This window comes from Falco rusticolus, chromosome W, assembly GCF_015220075.1.
Source record: "Falco rusticolus isolate bFalRus1 chromosome W, bFalRus1.pri, whole genome shotgun sequence".
In the NCBI taxonomy this organism is placed as follows: domain Eukaryota; kingdom Metazoa; phylum Chordata; class Aves; order Falconiformes; family Falconidae; genus Falco; species Falco rusticolus.
The window spans coordinates 19584730-19609803 of record NC_051209.1 but is presented as its reverse complement, the minus strand read 5'-3'; the positions used below and the strand labels follow the sequence as shown (position 1 = coordinate 19609803).

At 45.5% G+C, this 25074-nt stretch overlaps 1 protein-coding gene across 1 annotated transcript in view; it reads right to left on the bottom strand.

Annotated features, from left to right (window-relative positions):
* Nucleotides 1-22845, bottom strand: part of LOC119140726 (zinc finger SWIM domain-containing protein 6-like) — a 72263-nt gene extending 49418 nt beyond the window's left edge. The window contains exon 1 of the mRNA XM_037372258.1: nt 22304-22845. Coding sequence (XP_037228155.1) covers nt 22304-22832 — 529 coding nt within the window. The 5' untranslated portion in view covers nt 22833-22845. The remainder of the gene's footprint in view (nt 1-22303) is intronic.
* Between the last annotated feature and the right edge of the window lie 2229 nt (nt 22846-25074).

Here is a 25074-nt window from a genome sequence, read left to right as displayed (position 1 = left end):
CAAAATGACTTGCTTAGCTCCAGTAACACTGCTCTCCATAATCTAGGTATCTTCAATAGCTGACAAAGAGCTTGCCACAATATGATATGCAAGATAAAAAAAAGTGTCAAGTCTACAATAGAGATAGGTTATTTTGGCTTGGTGGGGTGAACAGAATGATTACCATCCATGAGCTTTCTATGTCAGAGTCAGATCAACTTTATCTCTAATACAGAAGAACATTTTGAATGGTATAATCCACTGTATATTTTAGCGTTGAGTGCACTGCGTTTTGATAGCCCTATACATAGTAAGTCAGTGAACTGGTCTAACAACAGTTTTCAAATATGCAATACACCCTTTAAGAAAAGAATCCTAAAATCTGACAATCTCTTGCTCTTTATGGAAAAATATAGTTGAATAACTGCAAAGACGAGTAATTTAAAAATAGTGTAAAGAGCTTAAGGAAAAAAGGTGGCAATAACGGATTTTAAATTGCTTTCTATTGTTCAATGAACACAATGCATCTTATCCTCTGTAAAAGCAGCCTAAATGTTCAACTCTGCTGTAACTAAGCTCAATGTCTACTACATGCAAGACATGAAACTTAGAACTGCATTATTTTGTAAGATTTTATGACTGGCACAGAACTGAACAAGATAAAATAAAATATGTACTTTGATGAGTATAATAATTCATTCTAATAAGTGAATTTAATTATTTTTATTTTCAATATTCAATATCAGTTAAAGCTCCAAATGAAGTGTTAAACAAGGAAATGTTATTTTGCTTGAGATCATGTAACTCAGCTAGATCAATACCTCTTTTCTCCAGGAAGCCTCCCAAAGTGTTCAATAGTACACACTTTAAAAGAAGTAGTATATCACATTATAAATGCTCTTTAAATTAAAGAAGAAAGTAGTTTCTACTGTTGGTTTTAGTCTGGTAGATTCATGACAGTTTATAAACTGAAGTACAAAACCATGGTTGCCAATTATGAAGGTTGTAATAAAACCTTTTGTTTTGCTCATCAAGACAAATAAATTTACTCTCAACATATGAACAAGCTGAATTTAGCAACATTGCCTTGCTCCATTTGTGCAAGAGTTTACTTTCTATACGTCATTTAGCTTGTACAATGCAATTGGGCTGCTTTCTCATTATCATGCTGTTGCACTCAAGTTGTTGTTCTTTGTGCCTGGAGAACTGATTTGGTTTCTGCCAGCACAGCCCTCCCCCAACCCAGTCACACTTTAGCAGCTGCTACCCTTCCAAGCAGAACATGCATTTCTCCTTAAGAAAGTTCTCAGAGTATTGCTGCTGAGTTATAGGGTTAAACAGCAGAGTAAACAAACAACCAGATCAAGGGTTTGTGGTAATGGTTTAGATTAAAAAAAAAAGGGGGGGGGGGGGGGGGAGGGGGAGATGAGTAGCATTCCTTTAAGGTTATCTAAGTAATAACACATATGCAAAATAAGAGGCACTATGGCTGTGGAAGGAGTATTACAAAAGCAAGCACATCAAGATACTGGTTTACAAACAGCAAGGGTTGCTTGTTTGAATATTTCCATAACACTGCCACATAACACCGAATTCAGGAAAACCCAAGAGCTCCAAGACCTACAGGGTTTATTTAATGTAGTTTAACCCTAGTGACCCCCATTCCTCACAAGACAGATGACATCATTTGTGCAAGCACTTCCTTCCCTCTATTTTAACAGTATTCTCTGTGCATTACAGCATTTTTTTACAACCCAAAAAGCAGCATCATACAGTTTAATTTTCTAAATATTAACATCCTTAAAGACAATAAGGTAAAAATAAATCCTTGCACTTCAGTAATACCACAATTGGGGGAATTAAGTTTCCAGATGTGTTTCTGACTTGCATGCTGCCAGCTGCCTTTACACTTGTGCTTCTGGAGAAAAAAAAAAGCCTTTCTCCCCCCACCGAATATCTTTGTTCTACCCAGAGGCCAGCTTAACTTACCTCAGAAAGCCTGAGCTTTTGTCAGCTGTTCACACAATAAACAGCTGTGAATGTATGGAAAACCTATTACTACTGGCAGAAAATGAAAGCTGGCAAGTAGTTCTGTGTTTAAAATGGAAGAAAGTTTCCAAAGCAAATAAGCAATTCAATATATTCTGAGGGATATTTTTTCCCTCCCTCCCACACCTATTTGGTGATAGCCTTCAAAATTAGTGCGTGTAAACAGCATGATAAATGTAATTAATCTCAGAGTGCCAAAAACAGGCTATCCTCCTGCTAAGTGCTAATGTGAAATGCAAGAGCATTAGCCAAGAGGAGCAGCAGTCGTCATTGGCACATAGGGTTAATGAAGGTTTTCTTATAGATCCTGTTCCTGCTTTAAGTGAAACTCTAGGTAGACAAATAAAAGTCTAACAGGGTAAATGTATATCAACTCTGAATGCTGTCAAGAGAATAAAAAAGCTTTTGTACCTCTCCAGGCATGCTCAAGAATTGCATAACTTTCACTGAACTGATTAAAAGCCACAGATTCCCTTCACCTGCTATGTTTTTCACTCTAAAACAACCTGCCAATTATGGTACAGTTCCATGTTTGATACTTTATTTCAGGCATAGCAAATTTCAAACCAAGATATAGCACATGCATACTTTATCCCATTTTCTGAGGAAATAATTTTTTTCCTAAATGACCAGGTTGATTGAAACTATTCCAACTTTTAGCTGAGATTTCTCCTTTGTGTTCCATTCACTCTCTCCACATACATCAAATTAAAGCAGGCTTAATCAAGATGTGCCAAATTGTATTCAGAATAACCAGAATGCAAAAAAATATTAAAAATTTTGCAATCATCAGGAATGTTTTTAAAGTTTTTAGCAATTAAGAGTTGAAGGATTTCAAAAGATTCACAACCACTGCATCTAATGAGGTGAATGTCACATTTTGCTTACAAATAGAAGGTCTAAATCTCAACTGTCTTTGTGGCATCTTCATAATAAACAGCACAGGGTTCAGTTTTGCTTTTGCCTTTCTCTTCTTATCACTACTACATGGGGGGGGGAGAAGGAAATTAACTGAAACCATCATGAAGATCAATGAGAAATACAGTGTGAACCTGTATATTCACCATATTTCATAAATCAAAATAGATTTTTCCTTCTTTTAAGGAAGCTGCTATTTCCAAAACTGATGCACTATTTTTAATGCGAATGCTTAGTAAATCCAGACAATGTTTTAAGTCAATAGGCACTCCTACCTGAAAATGAGTTTCATATAGGTGATTCCAGTGAAGAATGTTCTGAGGCCTCCTAACAGCCAAGGTTTCAATCATTATGCACAAAAAAACTTTTTATTTACTCTGAGCTCTTCTGGGATGCATTTAGCAGAAAATGTGTGGTGAAAGTAATTTCATGATTCCCAGCTCCTAGTTTGCACACAATTTTATCTATAAAGATGGATACATTTAAAGAGACTGCTGGATGAACTAAACCTGCCATATACACAGCATAACTGTGTATTGGGTTTGTGTGGCAAGCTGGCTCCAAGACAGACCGGCTGCTAGCCAAGACTGAGCAGCAACTATGGTAGCTCCTCTGTGATAACATATTTAAGAAGGGGAAAAAACTGCTGTGCAACAGCAGCCAGGAGAGAGGAGTGAGAATACATGAGAGAAACAACTCTGCAGACAGCAAGGACAGTGAAAAAGGAGGTCCTCCAGGCACCAGAGCAGAGATTCCACAACAGCCCATGGTGAAAACCACGGTGAGGCAGGCTGCCCCCCTAAACCCATGGAGGTCTATGGTGGAGCACCCCACGCCAGAGCAGGTGGATGTGCCTGAAGGAGTCTGTGACTCTGTGGAGAGCCTGTGCTGGAGCAGGCTCTTGGCAGGACCTGTGAAGAGAAAAGCCCACACTGGAGCAGTCTGTTCCTGAAGGACTGCACCCTGTGGAAAGGATCCATGCTGGAGCAGTGTGTGAAGAACTGTAGCCCATGGGAATGACTCATGTTGGAGAAGTTCATGGAGAACTGCCTCCTGTGGGAGGGACCCCACACTGGAGCAGGGGAAGAGCGTGAGGAGGAAGGAGCAGCAGAAACAATGTGTGATGAACTGACCAGAACCCCCATTCCTCCTCCCCCTGCACTACTTGTGGGGAGGAGGTAGAGAAATTGGGAGTGAAGTTGAGCCCAGGAAGAAGGGAGGGGTGGGGGTAAAGTATTTTTAGATTTGTTTTTATTTCTCATTATCCTACTCTGATTTGATTGGCAATAAATTAATTTCCCCAAGTTGAGTCTGTTTTGCTTGTGATGGTAATTGGTAAGTGATCTCTCCCTGTCCTTATCTTGAGCCTTTTGTTATATTTTCTCTCCCCTGTCCAGCTGAGGAGGGGGACTTATAGAGCAGCTTGGCAGGCACCTGGCATCCAGTGAAGGTCAAGCCACCACAAACCAACAGGAACTCTCTGGCCTGAATTCAAATAGCACCACAGTGGATAAAATCAAACAAACAATTTGAATAGTAGTAGTTATCTGTACCCAGTATGACCTCTTCCTTATATCTTCAAAATTAAAATCCTGAGAATTGTCTTCAACTTCTCTACTAGGTCAAAGAACCTTAAACTTCACATCTACTGCAGCAACAAAAACTATGCAAAGGTATGGCTCATGGCACATTCATCACTCTACAGAAATTGCCCCATGGACAGTGTCCCAACAGTGACTGGAAAATAATCCACAGGACTTTACTCCTTGGTGGAAAGCAGTCAGCTGTCTTTTGGGAAGGTGCAAGATAAAGGTCCAAAGAGAGGAAATTACAGCAAGCAGCTTCTGGCCATGCACCCACAGGCAGCATTCTCACCTTCAGCTGGTGTGAAGGTATTTACGTAATGTTTCTGGACGGCTTTGGCAAGGGTGGCAAGTGCAAGTCAGGATTCCTAAACCAGTTCTGCAAAATTCTGAACTTGTGAGCAAATCTGTATGCAAAGAACTAGGTAAGTTCTTCTGTTTTTTGGTGATAGACAGTTTTTCACTCAACCCCAGAGTTGCGATGAGAACATCCACTGTGAGCTGTCTGTTCCCTTAAGAAGCATCAATCCCACCGAGTTTTAAGTTTGGCAGGTTTGAGGAGGCTCACTCAACTGTAAGGCACAAAAATGTCAGGCTTTTAACCCTCTTAAATGCCTTTCCAATAAAATAATGCTTTTTTACTGAGGCAAAAAAAATGTTTTCACCAGATTAAAGACAAAACATACTCTGCTATGAATAAAAATATGACTAAAAATACTTTTTCTAGACTAATCTGAATCTGTGTCATGATGTTGGATTTGTGTAAATATAATAATGAAACTACAAACATCGACCCATAGCAGATGAAATAGTTTAAGAATTTCAGGAAGATAAAGGAAGCCTACAAGCACTGCTCCTCTCCTCTCTCCTCTTCCTCTGCTCAGGTCCTGTAAGCCTTAATCCTTCCTGAGATAGTACTTCTTACGCTGAATATAGCTTAGCCGAGCTTCAAAACTGAATGCTTTTGGTTTATTTGACTGTGTTTAAAGAACATTTTGCATTACTCGTGGAGATGGTTCTTTTTCCTAGTTAGCTTCATGTGAGCAACAGAACTGCATATAGCTCGGTACGCTGTTCTGAACAGCCAGTATCCCCAATTGTATGTCTTCAAACTAGCAAAGAGGAAGTAAAGGTAGAAGTGGAGGTGTTAAAAGGAAGACAGCCATGAAACCAAACTAATTGGTACAAAAACTGAAGGACTGATATACCTGACTGCTCTTCATTCACTAAGTGGACAAGAGTTCAAGCTGGTGGTACTTTAACAAACCTGGCTCGCAGAAATCATGGTCAGCTCACAAAACTATCACATTAAACAACTGTGATCATCCTAAAACATGATTTGACAGAAATGAGCCATCTAATTTTAGAAGACTCTTAGTGCAGCAACGGAGCAGGAAAGATAAAAGAGTAACTTCACCTTCCTCAAATGAGAAAATGTTTAGTTTAGAAGCCTGGATAAACAAACACGTACAATAAACACCACTGGCAGAGATCAGGAAGGAAACTAGACGCTTCAATTAGGGTTGGAGGTCATACAGACTCCTTTCCAGCAGGAGACAACCAAGAGAGGTAAAGTACCTCGATTAAGCTCTGTACAACTTAAGGACTCCCAGTCTAACAGCTAAAAACCTCTAGGTAGAACTGCAGGAAGGCTCTAGTAAGTGAGCAACCCAGATCAATCCTTCCACATTGAAACAGGCTACGCTTGAAAACAAGCCTTGTTGATAAGCTTTAATCTCCTCCAGTGCAAGCAGTTGAGAAAGCCAAAGGATCCTATCCCACTGTGCTGGTTATGCTTAGGATACTTAATTTCCTCTCAATAGCTGGTATAGGGCTATATACTGGATTTGTGCTGAAAACAGTGTTGATAATGCAGAGATGTTTTAGTTATTGCTGAGCAGTGCTTACACAGAGTGAAGGCCTTTTCTGCTTCTCACACCACCACACCAGCAAGTAGGCTGGGGGGTCGCAAAAAGTTGGGAGGAGACATAGCTGGGACAGCGCTGACCCCAACTGACCAAAGGGATATTCCATACTACATGACATCATGCTCAGCAATAAATAGCTGGAGGAAGAAGGAGGAAGGGGACATTCAGAGTGATGCTTTGTCTTCCCAAGCAACCATTATGCATGATAGAGCCCTGCTTTCCTGGAGATGGCTGAACACCTGCCTGCCGATGAGAAGCGGTGAACGAATTCCTTGTTTTGCTTTCCATGTGTGCATGGCTTTTGCTTTACCTATTAAACTGTCTTTATCTTAAGCTTCAAGTTTTCTCACTTTTACTCTTCTGATTCTATCCCCCATCGCACTGTGGGGGGAGTGAGTGAGTGGCTGTGTGGGGTTTAGTTGCCAGCTGGAGTTAAACCACAACAGTCCTTTTTGAGGCCCAATGTGGAGCTCAAAGGGTTTGAAATAAAAGCAGATCTGATTGGAATGCAGTAGATCAAATTTATAGCTGTTATTGCTGTTTACGTATTAAAGGGCAGGCTCCTGTGCTTGCTTGCCTTGCTGTATATTGTATATTGCTCATTAGTGACTGCTGCTTGCTTTCACTGCTTGCTGCACTGCTTATCATCTCACTGTGCTGGGCCCAGGAACATTCTGATAACAGCAATGGTGATGCACCAGGGCTGGTAGATGGCCAAGGTATCACTGCTGTTTCTGTGCTGCTGTACTGGACAGGCTGGAACTCCAGTGTGAACTCGAGTCAAAGGGACTGTGACCTGTGGATGAGTCCATGTGGGAGCAGGACACCCCAAAGCGTCTGTGGCCGTGGATAAGCCCACGTCAGAGCAAGTATAACCATGGCTACAGTTGCTTTGGGATGTGTCTGTGCTGCAGCAGGTATACCTCTGAAGGGATTGCGGCCCAAGGACAAGTCCACGCTGGAGAAGGTACGCCTTGAAGCATCAGTGGCTGTGCATGAGGTCATGCTGGAGCACCTCAAAGCGTGTGGCCACGGATAAGCCCACGACAGAGCAGGTACACCCCTGGAGGGACTGCAGCCAAGGGTAAAGGCCATGCTGGAGCAGTTTGACTTCTGAAGGGACTGTGGCTGTGAGTAAGGCCACACTGAAGCACGTATATCTCTGAAGGCATTGTGGCCCATGGAGAAGGCCACACTGGAATAGGTGTACCTCAAAGCAACTGTGGCTGTGGATAAGTCCATGCTGGAGCAGGTATACCCCTGGAGAGACAATGGTTCATCATAAGACTCCACTTGAAGCAGATATACCCCTAAGGGACTGCAGTCTGTGGATAAGTCCAAGCCAGAGCAGGGGCAAGGGGAGGAGTTCATTGCAACGTTAAACCCTATAATCTGGCCCAAAGGGACCAGGGGTAGAGACTGCAATGGAAATACCTTTAAATTGTTGTAACCTGGGATTTGAGTTGCATGTTATGGGAATGACTATAGCAGCAACCACCTGAACTGTTGGAGGACAAGCCTTACAAGAAGCAGTGCAAGTGCAGCAGTGACCTGACCTGAGCTGCCTTTGGTGCCCAGTTAACTCCACACAACACACCACCTCTCCTGTCCTGAGTGACCACCATAACAGATGGAGCCCAAAGTCATAGACTAAATGAATTAAACGGACATTTTGTGGACATTGCACAGACATTTTACAGGGGTGGTCTATAGACTAGGGGAATGATATCTGCATATTATATCAAAGGATGGGAAGGGGGCTGGTGGTTAACAAGGAAGCATTGGATAGCGTGGGACTCGAGCATGATGTAAATGGTATGGAATAAGAGGTGGAGAATGTGTTGGTTTTGGCTGGGATAGAGTTAATTTTCTTCTTAGTAGCTTGTATAGGACTATATTTTGGATTTGTGCTGAAAAGTGTTGATAATACAGGGCTGTTATAGTTATTGCTGAGCAGTGCTTACACAGAGTGAAGGCCTTTCCTGCTTCTCACACCAGCAAGTAGGCTGGGGGTACACAAGAAGCTGGGAGGGAACACAGCTGGGACAGCTGATACAAATTAGCCAAAAGGATATTCCATACTATGTAAGGTCATGCTCAGTATATAAAGCTGGGGGAATGACAAGAGACAGAACGAGACATTCATAGTTCTGGCATTTGTCTTCCAAAGTAATCATTAAGCATGATGGAGCCCTGCCTTCCTGGAGATGGCTGAACACCTGCCTGCCCATGGGAAGTGGTGAATGAATGCCTTGTTTTGCTTTGTTTGTGTGCACAGCTTCTGCCTGACCCATTAAACTGTCTTTACCTCAAGCCACAAGTTTTCTTACTTTTACTCTTCCGATTCTCTCCCCCATCCCACCAGGGCAGAGCGAACAAGTGGCTGTGTGGGGCTTAATTGCCCGCCACAGTTAATCCATGACACCCAGACAGGCCTGCATAAAGCCCCATAAAATCTCTATGGTAAAGGGAAGCCATCTCTGCCCTGAAAATGGACTCATTTGCAACTGTGAAGTGTGCAACAGGGCTTTCCAATGCACTTCTTCCCTCCACCAATTATGGGCAAGTTAAGTGCTGTTTTAGTTTGGTCAATCTGGAATAGATCACACATCTGCTTTATCATAGTCCTGAATACAGACCAATAAATGCACCTCACTAAAGCAACTGTCTGTCATTTAACTTCCACACTATACAAGTTATACAAAAGCACCAAAATTCTACTCAACTACTGTTCTACCTGGGGAAGTAGTAATGTTACTGGAACCCCATAAAGCTATTTTAGACTTCAAGTACGATCCATATAAAAAGTACTGGGTTTACAAGCATTAAAGGTTGGGGTCCCCGTCCCATCCCCCGTCAGTCCTACAAATTAAGCTTGAGATCTAGAAGTCATGCTCTATCATTTCCTTCTCAGGCATTCCTACCAGTAATGAAGACCATGCAAGCCAACTGAAGTCTCTGCTATACCATCATGACCCTGCAGCCTCCGGTAAGACTGTTGAGGGGCAACTGATCAAAGCCCAAGAAACAAAGAGGAGATTCCAGCTCATTCTTAACTATATTGGCTCAGCAGGCCTAACCAGGCAAAAAGCTGTGAATGCTTATTTAGCAACTGAAGTCAACAGCTATGAATGAAAATAAAACATAGAACATATTACTTGATCATTAAATACTGTATAAGCAGTGGAAAATGTGTCTTAAAAGTCTATGTCAGGGGGCCTCAAACTACGGCCCACGGGCCAGATACAGCCCCCCAGGGTTCTCAATCCAGCCCCCAGTATTTACAGAACCCCCCCGCCAGGGGTTGGGGGGGAACCAAGCAGCTGCAGATGACTGCCTGCCACTTCATCTGCACACCGGCCCCCTGGTTAAAAAGTTTGAGAACCCCTGGTCTATGTCATTGTCCTGGTTTCAGCTAGGATAGAGTTAATTTTTTTCTTGGTGGCTAGCGCAGTGCTGTTTTAGATTTGTCATGGGAAAGTGTGGTCAGGGACTTTTTGGTTTCTCAGGCCTTACTGGCAGGAAGGCTGCAGTTGCACAAGAAATTGGGAGAGGACACAGCCAGGTCAACTGACCCAAACTAGCCAAAGGGATATTCCATACCACAGATCATCATGCTCAGTATATAAACTGGGGGGACTTGGCCAGGGCTGCCAACTCTTGCTCAGAGGCTGGACATCAGTTAGCAGGCAGCGAGTAGTGGTATTGTACATCACTAGTTTTCTTGTCTCCCTTCCCTTTGGATTCCATCCTCCCAACCCCCCTTATAGCTGTTATTATTCTTTAATTTTTATTCTATTTCAATTATTAAGTTGTTCTTATCTCAACCCTCAAGTTTTACATTCCTTTACCAATTCTCCTCATCCCTCTGGGTGAAGGGGGAGTGAGCAAGTGGCTGTGTGGTACTTAATTACCAGCCAGGGTTAAACCACAACAGTCCTTTTCAGGCACCCAATGTGGGGCAAAAAGGGTTGACATAACAGGTCTAATCAGACTGGGTTGGAACAAAAATTGTTGTCAGTGCTCACTGTATTATATTAATAATCATTGACTACAATGCTGATTTCTCTGCTGTTGAAGTTGCTGCTCATAGTCCCAGGGTTGCATTGGTTAATTTACTTACAGCATGTGTTCCCTATTGTGTTGCTTGTTTACTTTTGGACCTGGGCTAAAGTTACTATAGTGTTGTACTATATAGTACTGGTTGGTGATATGATGGACTCGCTGGTTATGAAACTAATCCAGTCTGTGTACTCTGTGGTGTTGTCACCCCTGTGTGTCAGGTGGCCCCTGGGGGGATAATGCCAACAACTGCACTTTTGGCTTTGTTTTCCTAGAGAGTTGGCCTATGGGTGGGGTCCACACCTCCCCCTTTCCCCTTAAGGCTAATTAGTGAAACAGGGTTTTAGGAGATCCTAAGTATCTTTGGTCTGCTGGAAACACCATAGTGCAGGTCCTGACACTACTGCTAGGAACACTGAACGTGGTTTTCATCTCCTGGATCTGGTGGAATTTTAAGCAACTTGGAGACTACTCTAGTCTCCAAGGCAGAAACAACAGCTGCTCCAACCCCCACGGCAGGCACTGCAGCTATTCTAGCCCCTGCAGTGGGCATCACAGGCTACCTCAGCCCCTGAAACAAGAGATGCAGAAGACCAACTGGTGTCAGTGTTAGTGGCCCCTGTAGATAAAAGGAAATGGAAAGCATCTTATTTGGTAAAGGAGGATGAAGGAGCAGGCCCATCACAGGACCAAGATGAAGAAAGCAAACAAGAGGTAACCTCTTGATCTCTCTCTCTGAGTGAACTGTGGGATACATGGAAATATTATGCCCATCAATCAGGTGAACACATTATCATTTAGACATTATTGCTTTGATGCTGGGATAATGGGGCTAATAGTATAGACTTGGAGGGTACAGAAGCCAAGCAGCTGAGATCACTTTCTAAAGAAGGGGGCATTGACAAGGCAACTGGAAAAGGAGCACAAGCCATCAGCCTCTGGAAGCTACTCCTGTCAAGCGTGAAGGAAAGGTATCCCTACAAGGATGATATTACATGTCACCCAAGCAAGTGGACTGCAATAGAGAAGGGTATCCAGTACTTGAGGGAATTAACTGTGAAACAGATGATCTATTATGACCTGGACAATCCACAGATCCTGATGGAAGTCCAGTACACACTACCCACATGGCAGAAATTGGTATAGAACACATCATCAGCATGTACCAAATCATTGCCAGTAATGGATTGGTCAGACACTGCACCACCAACAGTGGATGAAGCAATTCATCAGCTCCAAGACTATGAAGATAGTGTCTCTACCTCCATCATCTCTGCTGTAGAGAGACTGGTCCAGCAGCTTAACAAGAATATGTCCTACTCTCCACTAATACAGACCCGCATCTCAGCTATCAACTGTAGATGCCCTTCTGTTTGGAGGGGAGAACAGAAAATACACACCATGAGGTACTCTGGTTTTATCTGTGAGACCAGAGAGAGGACATGAGGAGGTGGGATGGAAAACCTACCCAGTTCTAGAGGCACGAGTGCATGAAGAACAAGGAAAAACAGTCACAAATAAGGAGTCTTCCAGGAAGGTTGCTGCTCCACTTTCCAGAGGACAGTTTCCCAGACAGAGTGATAGGGCTGACTTTACTCTTGATCCTGTGAAAAGGAATTCTAACTCATTCTGGCAAGACATAAGTGAGCGGATCTACTCCACACTACATCCGTTTTGCACCACTAGCCATCCTAGTGCTGAATCCCTAGACCAGGATTAGACTGACCATGCCTCCATTCAGGTAGAGGCCAGGGATAACTGGGTTTATTAGACTGTGTGGATCTGATGGCCTGGCATATCAGACACACAGGAATATAAAGCTTAGTAGATACAGGTGCACAGTGTACCCTAATGCCATCAAGCTATGAAAGGGGCAGAACCCATTAGTATTTCTGGAGCAACAGGGGGATTGCAACAGCTAACTGTATTTGAGGCTGAAAGAAGCTTGACTGGGAATGAGTGGCAGAAGCACCCACCCCATTGTGACTGGCCCAGAGGCTCCATGTATCCTTGGCACAGACTATCTTAGGAGAGGGTATCAGTGGGCTTTCAGTATAGCTGCTTTGGAGATGCAGGAAATTAGAGTAGCTGTCTACTTTGTCTGGTCTTTTAGAAGTTCCATCTGTGGTGGCATTACTGAAAGTCAAGGAACAGCAGGTGCCTATTGCTACTTACCATGGTGCACCGGTAGCAATACCACTCCAACTGAGACTCTCCGATTCCCATCCATAAGCTGATTAGCCAACTAGAGAGCCAAGGAGCAATCAGTAGGACCCATTCACCCTTTAATATGGCCAGTGTGAAAGTCTAAGGGAAAATGGAGACTAACAGTGGGCTATCACAGCCTGAATGAAGTCACACCGCCATGGAGTGCTGCCATACCAGACATGCTAGAACTTCAATATGAACTGGAATCCAAGGCAGCCAAGCAATATGCCACTACTGATACTGCAAATGCATTTTCTCAATCCCTTTGGCAGCAGAGTGCAGGCCACAGTTTGCCTTCACTTGGAGGGGTGTCCAATACACATGGAATAGACTGCCCCAGGGGTAGAAACACAGACCTACCATCTGCCATGGACTGATCCAGACCATACTAGAACAGGGTGGAGCTCCAAAACATCTGCAATAGATTGCTAACATCATCATACATGGCAATATAGCAGAAGTTTTTGAGAAAGGGAAGAAAGTTATCCAAATCCTTCTGAAAGCTGGTTTTATCATAAAACAAAGTCAAGGGACCTGCACAGGAGATCCAGTTGCAGGGAGCAAAATAGCAAGATGAATGTCATCAGATCCCAATGGATATGATCAACAAAACAACAGCAATGTCTCCACCAACTAATAAGAAAGAAGCACAGGCTTTTTTTAGGTGTCATCCATTTTAGGAGAATGCACATTCCAAATTATAGTATGATTGTCAGACCTCTCTATCAGGTGACCCAGAAGAAGAATGATTTCAAACAGGGCCCTGAGCAACAATAAGCCTTTCAATAAATTAAGCAAGAGATTTCACATATTAGCCCTTGGGCCAGTCTGGATAGGGCAAGATGTAAAGAACGTGCTCTACACTGCAGCTGGGGAGAGAATAGCCCTACCTGAACACCTAGGGTTTTGGAGTTGGGTATATGGAGGATCTGAGGCCTGACTGCAACTGAAAATGATACTGGCAGCTTATGTAGGGGTTTTGAGCTGCTTTGGAAGTGACTGATATTGAGGCATAGCTCCTCCTGGCACCCTCGTTGCCAGTGCTGGGCAGGATGTTTAAAGGACGCTACATGGAATAAGTGGGTCACACTGATCACATGAGCTCACATAGGGAATCCCAGTCATCCAGGAATCTTTGAAGTGATCATGGACTGGCCAGAAGGAAAAGATTTTGGGATGTCACCAGAGGAAGAGGTGATGTGCTGAAAAAGCCCCACTGTATAATGAACTGCCAGAACATGGTAAGCAATATGCCTTGTTTACTGATGGGTCCTGCCGTATTGTAGGAAAGCATCGGAGGTGGAAGGTGGCTGTATGGAGTCCCCTATGACAAGTTGCAGAAACTGCTGAAGGAGAAGGTGAATCCAGTTAGTTTGCAAAAGTGAAAGCTATCCAGCTTTAGACATTGATGAAGGAGAAAGATGGCCAATACTTTACCTCTACAGATGGTGGCAAATGTCCTGCGGGGGTGGTTGCAGCAATCAAAACAGTAATTGTTAACACAAAGCTAAACCCATCTGGGCTGCCGCATTATGGCAAGATACCACTGCCCAGGTAGAGAACCTAGTTGTAAAGGTACATCATGTAGACGCTCATGTACCCAAAAGTTGGGCCACTGAGGAACATTTAAACAACCAGCAGGTAGAGACAACAAGCAGCCGGCAGATGACTGCCTGCCACTTAATCCGCGCGCCGGCCTCCGCAGCCCCCACGCACCCGCCGGGACTGGGCTGGAACCAGCGCCTCATCCTCGACCTGCCCCCTCCAGGGGGCGCCTCTCGGCTACAAACCGCGCCGCCGCCACCCAGTCGTCCTCCTCTGCGGTGCGCGGCGGGCGAGAGGCGCGGGCATCTCCTCTGCCGGGCAAGCTCAGCCGGCAGCCTCTGCACTGCGAGGTCCAGCCAACTCGGGCGAATCGCCAGAGCTCCGGCGCGGCAAATTCCCTTCAGTCCCTTCTGGCCACCCTGTCCGGACTGCACGGCCGGGCTGAGGAGGGGGGCGGCTCCCCCGTCTCTCTCCCTCCCTCCCTCCAGCTCCCGGGCAGGACAAGCAAGCCAGCACCAGTGGGAAGTGCGCGCACCATCATGTAAAAAAAAAATTGACTCCGAGTGTGGGGTATTCCAAGAAAAGTGGACTTTGATTATTTTTTCCACAGAGTACAAAGAAAGAGCTGTCCAATATGCCAGAACAGAATTCAGTGTCTGTGTTCAAGCAATACAATTTGCGTCAACACTATGAAACTCAACATAAAGATAAATGTGATTCTTTGGTTGGACAAGTGAGAAAAGATAAAATATTAAGACTGAAACATGGATTGACAACTCAGCAAAATACTTTTGTGAAGCAAAAGCAGCTCAATATGTCATCACTTCAAGCAAGCTATCAAGTTGCCAAGCTCATAGCACACACTGGCAGAGCATTCACAGAGGGAGAATTTGTTAAAGAATGCCTTCTTTCTGTGGCCAAAGAGATGTGTCCAGAGAAGGCGCATTTATTTAGTACAGTGAGTCTTTCAGGACCTACAATTACACGAAGGATTGAAGAAATGGGAGAAAATTTGAATCTGTAGTTGCAGAACTCCTCAAAAAAAACCTTTGCTATTTCTCATTGGCACTCGACAAAAGCAATGACGTTTGTGATTCTGCACAACTTCTAATTTTCATTTGTGGGACAAATGATTCTTTTGAAGTCACAGAGGAGCTTGCTGCACTGAAAAGCACCAAAGGAACAACTACAGGAGAGGATATCCATGAGAAAGTTTGCCAAACTATGAATGATTTGGAGCTGGACTGGGGTAAACTATTCAGTGTGACAACTGATGGTGCTCCTAGCATGGTGGGGTCCATGAAAGGAGTGGTTGCACGCATTAACAAAGAGATGGACAAATGCAACCATTCACATCCAATAGCCATACACCGCATCATCCACCAACAAGCACTGTGTTGTAAATCACTGAAGCTGGACTCTGGCATGAAAATTGTGGTTTCTTGTGTTAACTTCATTAGAGCTCATGCACTAAACCACAGAGTGTCAGGAATTTCTGTCTGAGCTAAATGTTGTCTATGAAGATATTCTGTACCACACAAGTCCGTTGGCTGAGTCAAGGGAGAGTTTTGAAATGATTTTATGACTTACTTCCACAGGTTTATGATTTTGTGCTTTCTAAAAACAAAGCACCAGAGCTCAAAGATGCAGAATGGAAATGACACCTTGTGTTTCTGACAGATGTAACAGAGCTACTCAACAATTTCAGTGTCCAACTTCAAGGAAAGGGGAAGCTCATCTGTGATATGTATTCACATGTGAAAGCACTGCAAGTCAAATTAGAACTGCTCATTAACCAAGTAAAGGAGGAAAACTTCTGCCATCTCCCCACAACTCAAAACCTGTCTGCAGAAAAGCCAGCAGCTGCATTCCCAAACAAAACATGTATGGATGTACTGGAAATATTGTAAAAGGAGTTTCAAATTAAAGAGCTTCATCTCCATGAACAGGGCATACAGCTTTTCCGGAACCCATTTTCTGTTGACATTGAAACTGTTGATCCGATTTACCAAATGGAATTGGCCAAACTACAGACTTGTGACTCGCTGAAAGATGCATTCAAATCAAGCAGCCTTACTAATTTCTATGCATCTCTCCCTTCAAAGACATATCATAATCTTGGGAACCACGCACTCAAAATTGCAACCATCTTTGGCAGCACCTATGTCTGTGAGCAGACTTTTTCCCCGAATGAAACATCTGAAATCTCCAATCAGATCCAGACTAACTGATGAACACTTGCATCACTTGCTACGACTAGCAGTGACAAATACGAAACCTAACATCAACCATCTCATTAGCCAAAAGCAGGCCCATAGTTCACATTGAAATATTATTTGGTTTTGTTGATTACAATTGTTCTTCATTTTAAGTATTGCATTCTTTTTCCTGTTTTTTGTGCACTACTACAAATAAATTATGTGCAGCATGCATAGGAATTCATTCATTTTTTCCAAACTATAGTCCGGCCCCCAACAGTGCCTGAGGGACAGTGAACCGGCCCCCTGTTTAAAAAGTTTGAGGACCCCTGGAGTAGAGGGTCAGGTAAAAATACATAAATAAAAAGATTAAGCTCTCCTTTTTAAAGCATGTGATGGTACACAATTATCTTAAAATATACTTTAAATGCAGTTAAACCCTCCTGAAAAATGAAGAATAAAGTACAAGAGGGGAATGTTTAATAAAGCATTAGTAAAAAAACCCACATTAGGAGACACTTCAGTGTATTCCTGATTTGACACAATTTAATAAAGTATTTTGTACAACTGCTCTGCTCCTACAGCGGGCCTTTTATCAGTTCTGACTTAACCACAATGGAATTCTCTACACTTCTCTGGTCTGTTTACACACTTACAGAATTAAGTCAGAAAAAAACCTATTTTAAGATAGTGACTTACATCAGAAGTTTTCTAGACATCCTGGTCTTCAACACTGAGGCCAAGGCAAAAAAGATTGAATGCACGTTACTACCTCATCAGAGGACAGCATGGTAATGCGTTGCATGGGCATCACATAAATCATGATAATTGGTATTAGCTAGAAGGAGAATGTAAACCAGCATACAGTACCAGCCAACATCTCTAGTGATCCAGGTCACAAAGTTATGAAGCCACATCAAGAACTGCATACACATCCAGCTGAGAGAAGCTTTTTACATAGATAGCTTTAGATAGTAAACCAAAAGGAAAAAGATATGGAAGTTTAAGGAGACAGGTCTCCCAGAACAACATGTGCAGTTGTTGGACAAGTACTCAAGTATTCACATGCTCTCAGGTTGACTGCATTCCAGGCAATCAGAATTTGCATTAAATCTGTACCCTTGCTACACATGAAGGTTTTTAAAAATTTCAAGTTGGTTCCCGTCACAGCATATTCATAAATTAGGATAGCTTTTGTCAGTTAAAATAGCATGGGCTTTTTTTTAAAAAAAAAAAACAACAATGCAGTAAATTCTCCTACCTAATCCCTAAAGAAAGCCAGCTAAAGAGAAAGTAAGTTAAGAGGTGTCAGCTGCATTCCTATACTACCATGACTTTGCACTCATACTTGGTTAACTACTACAAAACTTAAGGATTTGTTTTGACATATCTAGATTACCTGGATAGCAAGTGACATTAAGATCTAAACCATACAGATATATTTTAGCCTGCCACAGAATATACTTTATCCTTCACCAGTAAAAACTGCTGTACATAATAATATACTAGAATCATTTATGTTGACGACCTTTAAGATCATCAAGTCCAACTGTTAACCCAGGACTGCCAAGTCCATCACTAAACCATATCCCCAAGCACCACATCTACAGGTTTGTCTTTTTTTTTAAAAAACCTCCAGGGATGGCAATTCTACCACATCCCTGGGCAGCCTGTTCCAATGCTTGACCACCCTTTCAGTGAAGAAATTTTTCCTAATATCTAATCTAAACCTCCCCAGCACAACTCGAGGCTGTTTCCCCTTGTCCTATCATTTATAATCTGGGAGAAGAGACCTATCCCCACTCACCTGCCTACAAACTCCTTTCAGGTAGTTGTAGAGAGCAATAAGGTCTCCCCTGAGCCACTGCCTCCTCTCCAGACTAAACAACCCCAGTTCCTTCAGCTGCTCCTCATAAGACTTGTGCTCAAGACCCTTCACCAACTTCATTGCCCTATACACACACTCCAGCACCTCAATATCTTTCTTGCAGCAAGGGGCCCAAAACTGAACACAGTACTCAAGGTGTGGCTTCACCAGTGCCAAATACAGGGGGACCGATCACTTCCCTAGTCCTGCTAGTCACACATTTCTGATACAAGCTAGGATGCTATTGGCCTTCTTGGCCACCTGGGCACAGTGCCAGCTCATGTTCTGTCATGCTGTCAACCAGCACCCCCAGACCCTTTTCCACCAGGCAGCTTTCCAGCCACTCTTCCCCAAGCCTGTAGCATTGCATGGGGTTGTTGTGATCCAAGTGCAGGACCCAGCACTTCTTGTTTGATCTCATACAACTGTCCTTGGCCCATCAGTTCAGCCTATCCAGATCCCTTTATAGATCCTTCCTACCCTTGAGATTCTCACTTTAAGTGGTTTTTTTGGTGTTGTTTTTTAATTAAAACTTTACCAGAGTCTTATTTAAAATTGAACCCTGGCTCATATATTCAACAGGTTAATTAAAAAGTGATATAGCAAAACACTGCAACTAGCTACTGATTTTTTAGGAAACCAGTTTGCCCAATGTTGACAAATCATTTCAGCCTACCCTCACAGATTTTGCTTTTAATTAATTGTTCATCTCAGAGTGCAGAAAGAACACATACACAAGCATCAGTTGCTGGCATGACAACTAGCTCAAATTCAAGAATTGCTATATACTGAAACATCTGACAGATATGCAATTGCTTTCCTAAACTGAAAGCAAGCTTTGAAAATGGAAATTTACTTCTTGGGAGCAAGGAAAGCCTTGAAATTAGAGGAAAAATGAAGAGTGGAAAACATGAAAACTGACCCAAAAACAAACAATGAAAAATTTTGTTAGGTCAACCCAATATAAAAGCTTTCTATAAGATAAGATTCCCTGTTTGTATAACTGATGGAAAGTTATTTACAATTAATTGTTTCCTTAAAAAAAATTAGTCCAACTGTCTGACCACTTCAGGGCTGACCAGAAGTTAAAGCACTTTAAGGGCATTGTCTAAATTCCTCTTAAACACTGACAGGCATGGGGCATCGACCACCTCTCTAGGAAGCCTGTTCCAGTGTTTGACCACCCTCTCAGTAAAGAAATGCTTCCTAATAGCCAGTCTGAACCTCCTTTAACACAGCTTTGAACCATTCCCATGCATCCTGTCACTGGACCCCAGGTAGAAGAGATCAGCACCTCCCTCTCCACTTCCCCTCCTCAGAAAGCTGTAGAGAGCAATGGGATTACCCTCAGATTTTTTCTCCAAACTAGATAACCCCAGAGTCCTTAACCACTGCTCATAGGACATTCCTTCCAGCCCTTTCACCAGCTTTGTTGCCCTCCTCTAGATGCATTTGAGTCCCTTAACATCCTTCTTAAACTGTAGGGCCCAGAACTGCACACAGTACTCAAGGTGGAGCTGCACCAACGTTAAATACAGTAGGAACAATGTCCCATGCCTGTCATTGTTTAAGAGGCATTTAGACAATGTCCTTAATACAATTGACATGTTTCATATCACCAGCTTCCACTACTATTTTTGCACAACCTTCCAAAGGAGGCTCACATAAGGTTAAAAAAACAACCCAAGCCAAGCTATTTTCAGCAGTAAATATAGCATTTGTTTGGAATGCAGTTAAGGGGTCCAGAAGCAGCAGTCAACACCTGTTGTATTTATGCATATTTTCCTTCTTTATTGACCCTTGCCAACATTACTCCCCTTTTGAAGCTATGCAAAAAGTTGCTGTTTTTCTTTCACAACTACTCATTGAGGCCTATTCCACTGCTGAAAACAAGCAGAGCCAAGCCCATGCTGGGTGACCTAGAAAAGATTACATCTTTTATTTACCACCACTTGGCTTTATTTTCAGTGAATTCCTAGCTTAAATGTAATCAGCCAAGAAACCCTATGTGCACTCCTGTCATTCCTCATTGCTTGCAAACAAGATCAAGTGCAAGCAGAAGGGGAGAAAGTATCAGCACCATCAACCAAACTAAAAAAGCTTTACTTCTGGTTTTGTCAGTCTTGAGGAACCACAGATGTGCCTCAGACCTTCGGAAAGAGAAAGCCAGAAGATTATACATATAAGAAAAAGTTAATAAAACTGTAAACCCCTTTTTTAAAACAAAAAGTTAAAAAATTAATAATTTTAAGAAGTGTCTAAAACCGAACTCCAAAGCAGAAGAGAAGGGCGCTTAGCCCAGGAACAGCAACAGTTTCCCTTCGTAAAGTAGAAGGCACATTTGCAGGCTGCCCGCAAAGCGAAATCCGCTGTGGACAAGGCCGAGGGGGAGCCCAGCAGCGTCCGACCATGAGCCGCCGCACCGAGGCGCCGCCACAGCTCGGCGCGGCTCAGCAAACAAAAGGCGAGCAGCAGCCACAGCTGAACCACCGCCGGAGGACGGTCCAACCCAGCACAGGGCGGGACAGAAAGACCAGCCCCGCAGAGCCACCGTCCCGCCCTGCCTCCCGATTGTCGAGCAGGCGGCGAGAAGCAATAGTTTCTTTTGTCTGGCTTCCTCTTTCGGGGTGTGGGGGGAACAGAAAACCGAAGAGAACACAAGTAAACGTGAAAATGAGAACAAAGTGCCCAGTCGCCGCCGCCTACACGAGGAATCACCGCACTACTGGCCAGCACGCCCGGGCCCTACAAAGCGAAAGCGCAAACGCAACGCACCGCCGCCGCCCGCCCCCCCCCCCCCCCCCCCCGCGCCGAAGTTTCCAAGGAAGCTATAAACCCCTTCCCCGCAAGGCCACCACCGCCCCGACGGGGGGGCTGCTAGCGGGCGGTGGAGGCGGCCAACCTCCAGTGCCCGTTAAAAGGAGGCAGGGAGAAGTTAGCCAGGGGCGCCAGCCAGTAGCGGGTGAAGAGTAACAGCAGGCGGCGGCCGCCGCCGGGGGCAGGGGAGAAAGCGGGAAGTATTGTTCCAGGAGGAGGAAGAGCAGCGTTTTCCCCCTCACCTCGCCGTTGTCACGCAGGGGCTCATCCCCAAGTAACTCGCAGCCCCTCCACACCCGAGCTGCGGCAGCTCCTCACCATCACCCTGATCTAGGGGCCTTTCCCAACGCAGCCCCCTCCCCTCCCCCCTCCCCTCCCCCCCCCCGGCGGCGCGTTTTGGCGGATCACACCCCCTACCCTCTGTCTCGCCTCCGCCGCAGAAATGCCTTTGTTTGTGGTTTCCCCTCCCCCCCGTTCCTGAGGTCTCGCACCCTCTTATTTCTGTATTTTGGACTGCGGCGCATCCCGCCCTCTTCCCCCGCCGGCCGCCTTCTGCTGATTCATTTCCACCAGCAGTCCTAGGGGTGGGCGAGGCATCTCCTCGCTATTGTGGCCCGGGATACGACGATAACCCGGATTACCGAGGGTGGGCGCCGAGAGTAAGTAGAGCCATACAGGATTACACACTCCTGATTACAGGGAGCAGACACGACCCGTCGGGAGAGTTTATGGGCCAGGCGGGGAGCAGCGTGCCCGGTCCCCCTGCTGGAGACCGGGCTGGCCACTGGCGGCGAGTACCGTGGATATATTACGGTGCGGGGCGATAAAGTTACTTCACGTTCTGGAAGCAAAGAGGAGACTGGCAGAGTAAATTGCCCAGCCCAAATTACTGCCTGAGAATGAAGGGTTCGTGCAGGCCGGGCCGTGGGGGTCAGCTCCTCGGCCGCGCTGCTCGGCCCCCCCAAAAGGCTGCCGAGGCGCGCCAAGGAAGCGGGGTGGCTCCAGCCGCCGGTGCCGCGCAGGAAGGGAGGCGGCTTCCTGGATGACAGGCAGCTGACACGCAGAAGACCCGCGGCTGAGGAGGCCGGCGGCACCCTGCCCGTGTGGCCGCAGCCCGGCTCCAAAGCGTTATCTCAGCCCATGACTCACCGACTTGCAGGACGTTATCGACACAGCCGCCGTCTAGCAGAGCTATGCCCCTACGGAAGGGCAGGCGATTCTCGGCGGTAGTGTCCGCGCCCCCACTGGGTGCGGTGCCGACGGTGGACCCCCCAGGGGCGGCGTCCTCGGCGCCGGGGTTAAAAGAGGAGTACATGCAGATCTCCCTCTCACCGCGGGGGAAGGACCAGTAGACGATCCTGCGCTGTACCGGCTCCGGGATCCGCTCGAACCGCTCCTCCACCCGCTGGAAGGGCCACTTCTCTGCCACCTTGCGAGCCGCGATGTCCAGTAGGGACTCAGGGCTCTGGGTCTTGCCGAGTAGCAGCCCCCCCAGCGGTGGAGGGGGGGGGGCGGCGGCGGCGGCGACGGCGGCGGCGGCGGGGGGGGATCCGGCACAGAGCATCCCACTGCTAAGTCCAGTACCGCCCACCCGGTAGCCCAGCCTGCACCCCAAGCCATAGCCAGGTCTACAGCAGAGGCGCTTGCTAGGAGAAGGGAGCTGACCACGCTCCGCCATGATCGCGCTGCTTCTAAGCGGATAGCGGAAGTGACTGTACCCTATAAATGGCACCCGGAAGGCAGCGAGTGGCTGAGAACCGCCCCTACGTCACACCCCCCTCTTCCCTTACATGGTCGCGGGGGGCGGTGCCGGCCGCCTCGCCCATGACGGGGGGCGTAGCCTAGTGCAAATCGGCGTCACAAACATAAATAGAACGGCCCGAGAAAGGCTCGTTCTGTGTGCTGGTGGAGGATGATGCGCGTGTTCCTGGTACAGGGATGTCTTGCTGATATGTTGCCTTTTTCCTCTCCCCCTTCCCTCCCCTCCCCCCCGCTGATGTCATGTGCGCAAGCCTGAGAGCGCCTCGAGCGCCTGGTGGGGAAAAAAAGGGGTGTGGCTAGCAGCGCCCCTCTCTGACACCATATAGGGAATGGAATAGAGAGGTGGGACCGCTTTGGCCTCAACTCGGTCACCTCTACTAGGAAAGCCGGCGAGGGGGCGGATGAGGAGAACCGCGCCCTGTAGCCGGAAAATATGGTAGTGGCTGAGGCAGCCACCCTCGCCTGCAGAAAGACGGGGGCTGTCCAGCCTCTAGAGCAACGCTCGCCTTTCGCCGGAGCTCCACGAAAGTTGAGAGCTGCTGGGAGGCGGCTGTAGCGCCTCGGAGGGCAGCTAGGAAGCGCCCACAGGGGGACTCACATGGGGTGAGGTGGCCTGGCCTGGGCTCCTGCCTCAGAGGTGGGCTGAAATGGGTAAAGCTGGGGTGTCGTTGTCAGGATGCTGCTTCTCTGGGACAGGAGCTGGGGTGCCTGACTCCACGCGTGCCCGCAACAAGCCGGTGAGGCGCGCCCCAAATATTTCCCTTCTATTATAAGTATTATGGTAGCTACGGCCGTTGGGCCGCGTGGTGAGTCCCCGCCCCGTAGGATGCCCGGCGTGTGCTGGCTCGCTGGTCGCGCGCGTGCTGTGGGCGCGTTGGGGCGGGCTGGTTCCTGGAAGCGCTGGTTGTAGTCCGGTGCGAGCTCCACGCGGCCGACTCGCTTCGCAGATGGTCCGGCTTGGAATCGCTCTGGTAGCCCAAGGCGAAGGGCTCCGTGCTACGACCCGCGGTGAGTATATTGAATGCAATTAACGTGTTGTGTTTGGTGTCGAAAAGGTCTGCAAGAAGGCTGGTGTTGGCCATCTGTCCCGGTTAATTTTTAGCAAGCGGTGTGGTGTGTAATGTTCGCAGTTGTTGCAGAGCATAAAGTGAGAAGGATTCTTTCTGTTTTTCTGTCTCCATTCGGGATTGTACAGATTCCTCAAATTAAATGACCTTCCCGAAAAAAAAAAAAAAAGAAAATGCTGATGAGCTACAGTGTCAGGCTGAGGATATGACTCCTGCATAGCACCGGGTAAATACCAAATGCTACCTCTGCTTGTAGCAGGGAATTCTGTCCCTAATTACAGCTACATTGCTAATGTAAAATATTATGAAAATAATATGCAGTAAAGATCAGAGCTAGCAAATAAAGCTGATACCATCTTTCTTATGCAGAGATTTTGGTGTATCATTTTTGAACAACCAATATTTTTAATTAGTTAAATATTTTTGATCTTTAGCTTGAAAATGGCATGTTTGGTGACTTACAGTTGAAAGCACTCATTCATCTTGCTTGGATTTAACAGTGAGCCGCACTTGATAGCATACGATGCAGAAGCCATAATTTTAGTGCTTAGTTGCATCATTCATGTAGGCTAGTTTACCCAGCTAGACTACATTTTCCATGATGTAATGCAAGTGTTCAGCTGGGAGGTGTGCAGTGGGGAGATGGCTTCATCAGGGAATGCAGTGAAAGAATGTGTGTCAGGCATAAGATCTAAGAAGTACAAATAACATCAAGTTGACTTGAAACTTAACATCTACTCTTTGTTTCCATCAAAACCTGAAATTACAGCAATAGTTTATTTTCTAGACAGGTGGTTGAAGAGCTTTGCGGAAACTGCATTTTCCATTGAAAATGGACGGGAAATTCCATGAACTGTATCAGACATGCTGACTTTGATTTATAAAGAAAGATCAGCAGAAAACCTGAAGACGGTTTAGAATATGCAAGTATTGGCTTTTTTATATGCTAGTAAGCTCTTAGAGTGTAGCATTGACTTGTTAATTTCACGGGTAGAATTTTTTTTTTACATCTAGGTATAGAATTTTTTTCTTTTTCTGTTGTCAGTTGCTTATACTAAGAAAATGGCTAATGATTTTTAACCAAAGAGTTTA